General features: G+C 52.1%; 1 protein-coding gene across 1 annotated transcript in view; it reads left to right on the top strand.

The window, feature by feature from the left end:
* The first annotated feature begins 5,312 nt into the window (after window positions 1–5,312).
* The window catches only part of VAV1 (vav guanine nucleotide exchange factor 1), a 60,989-nt gene continuing 52,856 nt past the window's right edge, over window positions 5,313–13,445 (top strand). The window contains exon 1 of the mRNA XM_038772483.1: window positions 5,313–5,516. Within this exon, the coding sequence (XP_038628411.1) occupies window positions 5,313–5,516 (204 nt within the window). The remainder of the gene's footprint in view (window positions 5,517–13,445) is intronic.

Below are 13,445 nucleotides of genomic sequence, written 5' to 3'. Positions count from 1 at the left end.
GATCCCAGAGTCCCTGTCAGACTGTCTGACCATCTGGGTGAGACAGAGGGGGGAAGCTGGACTCTTGCCTCACCCCCTAGACCATGTGCCAGGTTGTCTGGCCAGAGCTGGGATCAGAAGGGCCTCTTGCCAGACTCTGGAGCCCAGTGGGCCTGGAGAGGAACCTCGTGGGCTTCTTGGCATGAGCTGCAGAGATGCAACCTGCTGTTGGGGAGCAAAAGTGTCATAGCGGTTCTCGTTCTAACCTCCATCGGGTTCCAAAGGGCAGTGTGGGTTAGCTGCAGCTGCCTGTTCTGCCCCCAAAATTGAGTGGACAAAGCTAGTAGCTTCATCCATAACGCTCATTCCATGGTGGGTGGGACCAAGGCATTTAAAGGTGTCAGTGGGGAGTCAGAGGACACTGCTATGTGCCTGCCGTGGGACCTTGGACAAGTCATTTAACTTCTCCTTGCCTCAGTTTCCTTATTTGTAAAATGGGGATTCAATATCTTCCCTCCATCCCACTTAGACTGTGAGCTCCATGTGGGACAGGGACTATGTCTGACCAGATTGTCTTGTCTCTACCCCAGTGCTTAGTCCAGTGCTTGGCACATAGTAAAGGCAAAACAAATGCCACCATTATTATTATTAACAGGCCCAGGCATCGCGTGGGGTGGAGTGGGGGAAAAGTGGAAGCGGGATGTCGAACTGTGGCGGTGGTGAGACCCCAGTTCACGCTGCAGCTTGGTGAGGATGATGGGAATGCCTCAGGTCCCTGGGCCAGGCCAGAGGCCAGAGTGGAGGCAGCGGGAACGCTGGATGACTTTCTCCCATTCCCACCCTGGAGAAGTCCCCATGCCCTCCGCACCCCCCTCCCCCCACCGGAGCCATGCCAGCTGCCTGGGGGAGGTGACCACACTGCCGGTGGCCAACTGGCTGCCTGGCACCCCACAGCCCGGGCCGGTGCTGGGTCAGGGCCACATCCCCTCCTCCTAGACCAGATAACTATGTCAGGGAGGGGCTGTCCATCTTCTATGCCTGGCAGCTCAGGGTTTATTGTTTTCCCCGTGCCCAGTTCGTACCCCGTTCCGGACCAACCCGGGCTGTTCTGGACCATTCCCTATCGTTCTGTCTCTCTCCCACCCCTGCCTTTGTCCCCGAGGAGCTGGCGCCTTTGGGGCTGACCCAGACTGGGTGAATTATTGGTTGAGCTCTGTCTAGACAGAAGTCTAGGAAGCTTCCCTGGAGACCATGGGGTGAGACGAATTTGGTGGGTCTTCAGGGCTGGGGTAGGGGGTCTCCCAACTAAAATCAAGGGGTGGGGGTGGCTAGTCTCCCTAAGGGCCGAGACTCCTTGAGCACAGCAGGAAGCTGACCCAGACCCAGACACAGCTGGGGAGCTCCCCGCTCCAGAGAGCTGTCTCTGGGGGCTGCGGGCAAGCCCCAACTTCACTATAAAAGGCAAAGAGAGAGCGAATCGAATTAGAGGAGTTGGGGGCCAGTGGGAACAGAGAGCATCGCCCCCAGGGTGTGGAAAATAGCTGGTGGAAAAGACAAAATTTGGAGTGAACTGGGGACAGTTAGCAAGACATTCCTTTAGCATAAGTCAGGAGGAGCCATCCTGGCCTGTTGGGCCTGAAACACAGGCACTTGGCCAGTTAGTCAGGCAGGGGGCCGCTAAACAAAAGGAGCAAGGCCAGGCAGCTCCGTCCCTTCAGTCAGCAGTTTTGCCCCGCCAGAATTTCTCCGTAATCCATGGTTGGGGTGGAGCTTGGCCCAGTGCTGCAGAACAAAGGGGACTTGCCCCCATTCACACTCCCGGGTCCCCAAAGTGCATTCTGCTGATCAGAAGGTTTTAAATGGAAACCTCTTCCCCTGATTTTGGTTAGGGAATCCTGAAGGCATTGGTGGGGAGGTAGGGGGGTGGTGTTGAGAAGCAGTGTGGCTTAGTGGAAAGAGCACCGGCTTGGGAGTCAGAGGACGTAGGTTCTAATCCCAGCTCTGCCACTTGTCTGCTGTGTGACCTTGGGCAAGTCACTTAACTTCTCTGTGCCTCACTTACCTCATCTGTAAAATGGGGATTAAGATTGTGAGCCCCATGTGGGACAACCTGATTACCTTGTCTTTACCCCAGCACTTAGAACAGTGTTTGGCACATAGTAAGTGCTTAACAAATGCCATAATAATATTATCCTCTTTTATGATGTTAAACGCAGCCAGTGAGCCACTTAGATGAATTATCCCCCGTTAGCCCCAAAATGACCCTGCTCATGCCCCAGTTCTCTCTCTGTTGGCCTTGTTGCCCTCCAGCTTCCCCATCCCTACTCCCTGAAGGGGAAAGAGTATCTAGACTCAAACAGTCGAGTGACCTGTTTCTTATCTCTCATTTCAGAACTAAGTGGTCCTGGTTCTACCTGGCCTTTCTGGATCAGGGCTGAGTGAGGGGGCCATAGTCGTTGTATTAGCATTTATTGAGCGCTCACTTGGTGCAGTGCACTGTACTAGATGTCTGGGAAGTACAGAATAAGGAAGTGACCTGTTCCTGGCCCACAAGGAGCTTCCACTGTAATGGGGAAAACAAATAGGAAAATATTTTCAGTAGTCAGGTTAAATCATTAAATGTACAATTGAATAAACAAAAACATGAGAGCACTGAGGATGGGTAACAGCATGACCTAGTGGATAGATCACAGGCCTGAGAGTCAGAAGGTCCTGGGTTTTACAGTGGCTCTGCCACTTGTCTGCTGTGTGACCTTGAGCAAGTCACTTCACTTTTCTGTGTCTTAGTTCTGTGTCTTAGTTCTGTGTCTCTGTATAATGAGGATGAAGACTGTGAGCCCAGTGTGGGACAGGGACTGTGTCTAACCCAATTACCTTGTATCTACCCCAGTGCTTAGTACAGAGCCTGGCACATAGTAAGCACTTAACAAATACCACAATTATTATTATTAGTAGTAGTAAAATAAGTTTATAAGTGGCTAGAGTTGGCTGAGGTGATGATATGGCTCAGGGGGCTCAGAGATTAATTGGGAAAGGCTTTTTTTTAAAGGTGTTTTTTAAGTGTTTATTAGGTTCCCAGGCACTGTACTAAGTGCTGGGGTAGATTCAAAATCATCAGGTTGCACACACTCCACGTCCCACATGGGGCTCACAGTCTTAATCCCCATTTTACAGTTGTGATAACTAAGGCACAGAGAAGTTAAGTGACTTGCCCAAGGTCACATAGCAGGAAAGTGGCAGAGCTGAGATTAGAATCTAGGTCCTCTGATTTCTCGGTCCCGGGCTCTTTCCACTAGCCCATGCTACTTCTTGTTGGAGGAGGAGGGATTTTAGGATGGCTTTGAATGTGAGCTCTCATTGTTAGTGCAGTCACCGGGCTTTGGTTGGTCATTTCTGTCTGGGAGAGTGGAAACTGATCAGATGGCATCCAGAAAGTTGTCAAGGCCAGAAGGGTCACTGAAAGATGTTGTTTCTGGGAAGCTTCAGATCCTTGGGAGAGAGGAACCAGAATCAGAGAAACAGGATAAAGTAAGTATCTTTGGAGAAATAGAAGAAATCGGGTTAAGTGTGGGGAGGAGGGTACCCTTCCTTTGCTAGATGTCCGTCCCTTCCCCCTCCTTCTTCTGAAGACTAGAAAACTTGGGGTGCCCAGGGTACACTACTTTGCATAAAACTGCCCCTGCACAATTGCAAAGCAGGCTGGAAAATGAGGTTGGGTTTCGGGGTGCTTCAGATGAAAGGGCGGTCAACTGTGAAAGGGGGAAGAGGGAAGTGGGGGGCCCAGTCCGTGTTTCAGGTGGGAAAGAGAAGCAGCGTGGCTCAGTGGAAAGAGCACGGGCTTGGGAGTCAGAGATTCAAATCCCCGCTCTGCTGTCAGCTGTGTGACTTTGGGCAAGTCACTCAACTTCTCTGTGCCTCAATTCCCTCATCTGTAAAATGGGGATTAAGACTGTGAGCCCCCTGTGGGACAACTTGATCACCCTGTAACCTCCTCAGTGCTTAGAACAGTGCTTTGCACATAGTAAGCGCTTAATAAATGCCATTATTAGTATTATTATTATTATTGAAGAGCAGGGCTGGACAGAAAACAAAGGATCTGCGCCCTCTAGCGGGCCAAAACGAAAGGACAGAAACGCCCACCGAACCCAGTTTAGGACGGTCAATCAATCAATCAATCAAGTTATTTGTTGAGAATGTTCTCTGTGCGGAGAACTGTACTAAGCGGTTGGGAGAGGACAATAGGATTAGTAGATATGATCCCTATCCTTAAGGAGCTTACAATGTAGCGGGAGAGACGGGTACAAAAATAAGTTACAGATAGGGGGAAGTTTAAAGATCTGCATATATGTGCTGGGGGTGGGGGCCGGGTGAGGAACGAGTACCTGAAAGGTTTAGTGGAGTGAGGACTCGAGTGCATAGGTGACGTGGAAGCTTTGAAATGGCAGTACAGGGAGAAAGAGAGTGTGGAGATTAGTCAGGGAAGTCCTCCTGGAGGAGATGTGATTTCAGAGGGGTTTTGAAGATGGGGAGAGCTGTGGTCTGCTGGATGTGAAGAAGGAAGGTTCCATCTAAAGGGGAAAGACATATCATTCCTGGGACTATCACAGAGGCAAAATCACAGAATCCCTCAAGCTAGATCTAAAAACATCATCTGTGTCTCCATCATCACATCTATCCCCCTGCTTCTAGGTGGGTCTGAACTACATATCTCATGTAGAATGATTCCCTTCTCACCTTGGAATCTCTACTTTCTAGTGATGAAAGAGGTCACGCCAATCAATCAATCATATTCATTGAGTGTTTTGGAAGCTGCTCAAGGTGCCCGGCAGCAATCCTGTGGGACTGAGGGGCTGCAGGTTCAATGGGTGTGGTTGGGAGGGAGAGGCAATTTGAGCTAGAACAGGATGGAGAGCGTTAAACTGGAGCCTGTGACTCTTCTGTTGAGGGGATTTTAAGAGGCTTCACCTCCCGGAGGCTTTCTGCCCAGCACCTCTTTCCTGCTCTTAAGGCCTCCTTCCCCGGGAGCTCCCAAGTTTGGGACTCCTCTCAGCCTCTAAAAGCAGCCACTCCCCACCTCCCAGGACCCTCACCTTGGAGGTCCAGGGTGGGAGGCAGTGCTTGTCTTTAGCCACCCAGCCATTCCCTGTGGCCCTCTTCCACCTCCCTCAGACAGCTCCACCCTGGCCCCTCCCCAGGGGCCCCACGTGAGTTTGCACTCCATGGTGCGATAGAACAGGCAGAGAAGAGGAAGTGAGGAGACAGTGAGAAGCAGAGAGGCAGCGGGGAGCCCTCAGACTGCGGGGGTCTGGGGCAGGGGGGCAGGGGAGGTTGCCATGGAGATGTGGCGCCAGTGTGCCCACTGGCTCATCCAGTGCCGTGTGCTGCCCCCCAACCACCGGGTGACCTGGGACAGTGCTCAGGTGTGCGAACTGGCCCAGGCCCTCCGTGATGGCGTTCTATTGTGCCAGCTGCTCAACAATCTCATGCCCCATGCAGTCAACCTGCGCGAAATCAACCTACGACCCCAGATGTCCCAGGTGAGCCGGTGGGAGGAGAGGGAAGCCTGCTGCTACTAGGGGAAAAGGGAACCTCAGAAGGAGAAGGGTGACTTGGGTTTGCTCGGTAGCAGGGTCTGGGATGGGGCCATCTCTTCTCAACCTAGATGCCTAAAGAAGGGGCACGTAGTGGGGAATTTGGCCGTGGGGACTGGGAAGGCCGAGAACCCCTGGGAGAGTTGGGTATTGGGTGTCCACTGAGTGAGCTAGGAGAGTAGGGGCAGAGCCGGTAAAGGCGGGCCCTGGGGGTGAATAGTTACTGTGGCGCCATGGGCACAAGAAGCCATTATAGCCCCAAATGCCATAGCGTGGCATTTTGGTGGGTAGAGCTGGCCAGGCAGGGCTGCTCTCCTCCTCCTATTGGGAAAACCATAAGACCAGTCGGGAGCCCTTTGGTGGCCAGAGTGAAAGTTGCTCCCCACCACCAGCCTCTTCCTCTGTGTCTCTCCCTTCCCTCCCCACCCCAGTGGGCCCCTTCCTTTCCTCCCCACCCCCACTCTCAGCTCTTCCTTTCCACCCCTGCCTCTGCCCCCTGTCGGGCCCCTTTCCCTTCCCCTTTCTGGTTCTTTCTCATTGTGTGCTGTTATAAGTTTCCTGCCTGGCTTGGGGGCTTTGTCCCTACCCCTGTTTCAAACACCCCCCCACCCCCCCCCATCCCCGTCCCAGTCTTGACCTGATCTATGGGGGCTGGGGGGTAGAGGGATGCTTTCTAGGGGAAAGCAGAGTTTGCCAAACTTTGGGGTTTGTCTTTGCCCTTTGGGGGAATTCTCTCTATGACCCATGCTCTCTTCCTCCTCACCTCCCTTTCCAGGCCTGACTGTACTGTCCTCTGCTTAATGCCCTCACTGGGCCTGCCCCAAACTGGGGAAAGGTTTGGGGCATGGGCTGAGTAGAAGCATGAGAAGCAGCATGGTGTAATGGATAGAGCACGGGCCTGGGAAGCAGAAGGTCATGGGTTCTAATCCCACCTTGGCCACTTGTCTGCTGTATGACCTTGGGCAAGTCACTTCACTTCTCTGGGCCTCAGTTACCTCATCTGGAAAATGAGGATTGAGACGGTGAGCCGACTGTGTCCAACCCAATTTGCTTGTATCAACCCCAGTGCTTAGGACAGTGCCTGGCACATAGTTAAGCACTTAACAAATGCCATCATCATTATTATTATTAGCTTTTTGGTGGTGCTGGTGCTTTCAGGGGCCTTTGTAGTCAAGTGGGGAGGGTCATGGCATGGCGGGAGGGGGCATCAGCTGGCAGCATTCAATGATGGAAGCAGATCGATTCCAAAGTGCGAACCATCTCTGTCTCCCCAGGTTGTGGGGTTGGGACCAAAGGGATGAATAGAGACCCCAGTCTTTCGCCTTCAGTCTGAAGTGAGGAATCAACTCCTCTCCTGAGAGGAGCCTTGTGCTGGGAGCAATTTCTCGGATTTCACTGCACATTCACCAGCAATATCTGAGCAGTGTTTGCTCCTGTCTAGCAGGCTCGGCCTTCTTGGGCCCGTTCTCGAGCCAGGGCCAGACAAACGTTGGCAAGTGGGAGGAGTGGGGACACTTGGGGGTTCCTGGGGAGATGAGCCCTGGAAGACATTTTGTGGGCTTCCGCGGAAAGGGTTGGAGACCTTGCCCAGCCATGGGCCGTGCTATAGGCGGTTTTCTAGCCTGCGTCCCTGTGCCCAGAAGAGCAAGATCTCCAGGTCTGGTGGGGAGGGGGAGACCTGAGGGCAGACCCTCCCTCATAGCTCCCGAACCCCACTGCTCTTTTCTGAAGAAAGGATCCAAGGACTGAGGGGGTCTTGGTCCCCGCAGGCCGCAGGCCTGGATTCATCTTGGACTATCCTGCTAGTTTCCAGATATCTACTGCTCTCCAACCCCAACTCCAAAGATGTCCACAGGCACGTTTGGAGACCCAGGGAAGGGCAGGAGCAGAACCCACAGGTTCGATTCCCAACCCATGATTGCAGCAGGCCTCAGTCTCTCCAGCTCCAGACAGGGATTCCTGCCCTCATTTGGGCTGGCAGACCTGAGCGCTGCAATTGGACCCCAGATGGAGGGGCCAGTAGGAAGCTGCTACCGTTTAGATCCCCAGGAGACATGTTTTTTGATCACGGGTGGTATCCAATTATAACTCTGGAGCGCCGTGCTGCAGGCTGACAGGCTATTATGGGGCTGCCTGGGGAAATGGGGCATTTTCGATTTGAATTCCGCCCCCGTTGAGCCACCCGGTTGGGAAGGTTTTGAGAAGAGAAATTGTTTTAAATAGCCCAAATTCATTCACAGGGTTTTGGGCCTATTAGGTGAGAGGGGTTGCTTGTCAGAAGTCAAGATGAGGCCTAGGGTCAGGGTTGGGGTTGGATAGAGTTAGGATTTTACCCAGCGGAAGACAAAACCAATAAGAAGGCAGAGGTGGCTAGGATCTTTGGAGAGTGTCTGAATATCTTTTCCTCCCCCATCATGATCATCAAAACGATTATTAAGTGTTTGCACTGGCTGAGTGAGGACAATACATGGAAATTGACTAAGACCCAATTTCTGACCAACAAAGGGTTCCCAGTTTAAAGTCTCAATTAGAAGCCTCTCAACAGTAATTCTGTGGTGGGAAAAGGGGAGGGTGTGGACATGCACTGACAGTTTGAAGTCCCTGGGCAATAGCTGGCTCTCACCCCTTTTTCCAAGGAGTAGAGAAGCAGCTTGGCCTAGTGGATAGAGCACAGGCATTGTTCCTCAACCTTTGAGCTAAGCAGCCTGATAGAGCATGGGCCTGGAAAAATCAGTAGGACCTGGGTTCTAATACCGGCTCCATCACTTGTCTGTTGTATGACTTTGGATAAGTCACTTTACTTCTCTGTGCCTCAGTTACCTCATCTGTAAAAATGGGGAGTAAGACTATGAACCCCATGTGGGACCTGGACTGTGTCCAAACTGATTAGCTTGGAGGATAATAATAATAATAATAATAATGATATTTGTTAAGTATTTACTGTGTGCCAGTCATTGTACTAAGAGCTGCGGTAGACACAAGCCAATCGGACTGGTCACAGTCCCTGTCCCATGAAGGACTCACGGTCTCAGTCTCCATTTTATAGTTGAGGTAACTGAGGCATAGAGAAGTAAAGTGACTTTCCCAAGGTCACACAGCAGACAAGTGGCAGAGCCAGGATAAGAACCCATGACCTTTTGACTCCAAAGCCCTTGCTCTATCCGCTACGCCATGTTGCTTCTATCCCAGTGTTTAGTACAGAGGCTGGCACATGTAAGTGCCTAACAAATACCAAAAAAAAGGAGTAGGAAAGGGAGTTGCCCAAAGTCCCAGAGAAACTGGGACCCAGATATTCTAATTCTGCTCTGGTGTTACCTCCTCCCCCTTCCTCATCTCACAGCCATGGTCTCCCGGCGCCCCAGGATGATCCGGTTCTCACCCTCAAACAACTCGAATAGAGACCTAACTGGGAACTGATGGTTTTACTGCCCATCCCCCTGCCAGATGGGCACGCCTAAACCAAACGACTCGTTAGATAGTCAAATCCTGTGTCTGGTCCTGCGGTTACCTGGTCAGAATCAACTGACCAGAAAACTGGTTCCCTTGGGTGGTTTCCCTGGGTTCTGAGGCCTGCCACCGACGGCCAGATTGGGCAGAGAGAAGCCAGGCTCTTCTTCGATAGGGAGCCACTCCAAAGCCCTGCCGGGCCCAACGCCTTTGTGAAAGGTCTCCTCTCCCCTCCAGGCTGGGCTGGCCGGACTGTGGTGCAACTCTGGTTTCAGAGAGCTGAGTCAGCGGCAGGATCTGGTACCTCACAGGGTTGTGGCCCCCCCTGAGCAGGCAGAGAGGGTCCTTGGGGATTGTTGGAGTGTAAATGAGGAAGTGAGCGACCTGAGAGAGAGAGGGAAGGAGGGAGGGCAGAGCTGGGGGAGGTGGTGGGGGTTTTCCCAGGGGATATGAGATGCCCCCAAGCCTCCTTCAACTCCTGCGCATCTGTGACCCTAGGAGAAGTGAAGCGAGGTAGCAAGGTGGCTGTGCTCAAACACCATCTGGTTGCTCACTGGGTAGAGTGGGGATGTGTCTGTGTGTGTGTAGGGGGGAGACAGCTAGTTCCTAAATTCTGCTTTAGCCGGGTGCTGTCTCTCTTGATTTCCTCATCCAACCATCTGCCTCCTTCCTCGGCCAGGGGGAAGCTTCCGAGAACTTTGGATGCAGCAACAGTGTTGGTCTCTGAGAAGGAGCACCTTCCCGGAGTACCAGCAGTGCCGGTCAGCTCTGGTCTCCTCCAGGAGATGTTGGCATCTGGTCTCCTACTCCGGTGGGGTGAGAGTCTGGGCATCGGCGGTAGAAGGATAGGACTTGGGTTGGGCCATGAGGTGGTAGCACGTGGCGCCTCGAAGTAGTAGCCATGTAAGCTCGTTATGGGCAGGGAACGTATCTGCTGATTCTGTTGCATTGTACTCTCCCAAGTGCTTAATCAGTGCTCTGTACATAATAAGTGCTCAATAAATGTGATTGATTGATCGTGGGCTGACTTCTCCCTCTCCTGGGAGTTCCCGGGTGCCGCCAAGAATCCGGTGGGATCAGATGGGGGCCATACTCTTCTCAGATGAAGCCCACGCCTATCTGGCCGCTTGTCCCTCTGGGATCCCTGTGGCATTTTGGTTTATCTCTAAATTATGAGAGTGAACGTGTCCACAATTATGCCCTCTGATGTCTTTTATATGTCATTTTAAGGCTTCTGCCCCTTGTCTTGTGCTCATTTGCATGTTTGTGTGTCTGGGTTCTTCCTGTCTCCCCCATTAAGCTGAGAGCTCTTTGAGGGTAGGGTCCGACTCTAATTTTTCTTGGATAGCCTTCCGGCCCCCAGCCCAGGGCTCTGCACTCCGTGGGTCTTCAATCACCCATTGATTAGAAGCCCCCTCCAATGGCTAAGCTGCAGCTGAGGAGGTTTGAGATGCAGGGGTTTTCAAAAGACGGTTTCCCTGACATCACATGGTTTCCTGGTGATGGGCGTAGGCAGAGGGGCTCCTGAGGGGGAAGAGGAGGCGGTAAGAGCTGATGGGCCCAGGGGACCGGTGACAACTTGAGCAAAGGCCCAACCTGGAGGGAACTCTGGGGCACGGTGCAGAATGTCAGACAAGGCTCAGGCTACTGTGGTGGTGGTTGGCCCCATATCTTTTTGGGCGTTACCAGTAGCGGGAAGGATTTGGGGGATCGGACGTGAGGAGAAAAACGTCCTGTTAGACGTGGGAGGTGGGCTACTGAAGGAAATTGAGACATCATCTCTGAGTTGGGATCTGGAGTCCTTCCTTGGCCTTCACCACTGGGCTCAGGAGGCAAAGGGATAACTAGGTTGACCTCTGCGGGGTCCTGGCCAGGCCCGGGCTTCTGGGAGTCCACGTTGGAAGCGCCCGGCCAGGCTCTGGAGCTGAGGGGGCAGTGGAGGTTGTTTCAGTGGGATTATAGAGGCTGACAGAGGAAGTGGACGCATCCGAGCCAGAGCCCCGATGATCCCAGGTGGCCTCTGGCGGATGGAGAACAACTTTCCCCTCTCAGTCAGTGACCAGAGGAAGCATTGCCTGGAACTCCTGAGGGTGGAGAGATGTGGAATTCCCCACTGATGTCATCTTCCCCATGCTCTTCACTCACAGAAGGAGCAGCCGTGTTTAGAGCCCATCCCTCACTTTGAATGGTACCCCTGCTCAGGGAGGGGATGGGGCACCCCGACTCATCATCCTCCTCCAGCTTCAGTGGAGGAGGTGTATCTCGACCCTGGAGCAGACCAAGGACAGTACAAGGGTATCGTGGTTACCACAGTCCAGAAGCGGAAGGTGCGAGAACTGGGGATAAAGACTGCTGATAGGCATGCAAGCAGGGAAGGCCGGGAGTGGGGATGGGAGGAGGAGAAATACAATTTTGTCCTGGGTGCGGGGACCCCAAGGCCTGACTCCATTTCTTGAGTCTAGAGTGGTGTCTTGATACACTCATCCCCTCTCTAGACTGTCTCTCCGCCTGCCCTCCCCCAACCCCCCCAGAATGTAAACTCGTTATGGGCAGGGAATATGTGTTTATTGTTGTACTCTCCCAAGCGCTTAGTTCAGTGCACACAGTAAGCGCTCAATAAATATGATTGAATGAATGAATATATGAATGAAGGTGAGCCAGGACCAGGTAGAGGGCACCATCTCTGGTGGCTAGGCCTCCAGGGACTCTCTGATCTTCAGGGAAGGTGGTCCAGGCTGAGGCTTGGGCCAGTTCAGGAGGCTAGAGGCCAGCAGTCAAAGGGTTAAGCGAGAACTACCAATTGCTGGCTGTGTTTATATGCAACCCTCCTCCCCCCCAGGACCACAAGACACACTTCCTGTTTCCCGTGTGAGGAGAGGCTGAGTCTGCCCCTTTTCTGCACCAAGGGTTGGGTAAACAGAGTCTTGCTGGGTTTTCCTCATTGCCCTCAAACAGAGCTCCAACCTGGGTCTGTAGACCATTCTGGAAGGGTCTCTTTCTCTGTGTGTCGGGGGGAGGGCGGTGGGTAGGGATGCTTTTTAAGACAAAAGTAGACAGCTCTTTTTCTAGGGTAGTTAGAATCTGGTTCTGCCCAGAGACTGGACAGTGGAGTATATGACCCTTCAAGGTCCCTTTCTGCCCAAGGGTTCAGTAAACAGAAAATCCTCAATCCTGATTCTGGTGTCATTTTGAAGAATTCCTCTCCCTTTCCATTTTTATATCTTCATGTCTCCTTCACTCATGTCCCAAAGTCATGCTTTTTTTTCCCCCAAATGCCCCACATTCTCCATCCTGTCCCATGTATATCCCCCATTCTCTTTCTTATTCCTGGCTAGATCACTACCCAGCCCACCAGCCTGAATCCTTATCTCCCTCTTCAGGGGGCAATGGGAGCCCCTGGCCCCAGAGGCCTTTGGTCTGTGTCAGTTTCCCTGCAGGCTGTCCAACTGCAGCTGTGACCCATCTAGCCATTCAATCAATTGTATTTATTAGGCACTTACAAGGGACAGAACACTGAACGAAGTGCTTGGAATATGATAGAGTTGGTAGACATGTTCCCAGCCCACAGTGAGCTTACAGACATTAAAATAAATTATGGATACATACATAAATGCTGTAAGGCTGAGGTGGGGTGAATTAAGGGTACAAATCCAAGTGCAAGAAGAGCCCTGATCTTCTTAATGACAAGACCCACCATTTGCCTGCTGCAAGTCACTTACCTTCTCTGTGTCTCAGTTTCCTCAACTGTAAAATGGTGATTCAATACCTATTCCTCATAATTAAGAGAAGCAGCGTGGCTCAGTGGAAAGAGCCTGGGCTTGGGAGTTAGAGGTCATGAGTTCTAATACCAGCTCTGCCACTTGTCAGCTGTGTGACTTTGGGCAAATCACTTAACTTCTCTGTGCCTCAGTTACCTCATCTGTAAAATGGGGATTAAGACTGTGAGCCCATGTGGGACAACCTGATGACCTAGTATCCCCTCAGTGCTTAGAACAGAGTTTGGCATATAATAAGCGCTTAACAAATGCCATCATTATTATTATTATTAGACTATAAGCCCCAAGAGATACGGTGCCTATGTCCTACCTGATAATATTAAATTTACCCCTGTGCTTAGTACAGTGCTTGGCACAGAGCTAGTGCTTAATAAATGCCACAGTTATAGGGCAAATTATATCAACCTTCCATGCCTCAGTTTATTCCCCCGGCAAAATCGGGAAAGTAGCAAGAATCATGGGTTTCTGTCCCTCCTCCTCAGAGCTGCTGACTCTCCAAATGAGTGCTGATTTGTATTGTTATTTGCATAAAATTGTAATCCATCCACATAATATCCAAATGCACAGTAGTTTCCCAGATCCTTTTCCGCTGATATATTTGGGATGGCGGGGGGGGGGGGGGGGGGGGGGGGGGGGAGAGAGAGAGAGAGAG

The sequence above is a fragment of the Tachyglossus aculeatus genome, chromosome X1 (assembly GCF_015852505.1).
Source record: "Tachyglossus aculeatus isolate mTacAcu1 chromosome X1, mTacAcu1.pri, whole genome shotgun sequence".
In the NCBI taxonomy this organism is placed as follows: Eukaryota; Metazoa; Chordata; class Mammalia; order Monotremata; family Tachyglossidae; genus Tachyglossus; species Tachyglossus aculeatus.
This window is presented reverse-complemented; position numbering and strand designations above follow the sequence as displayed.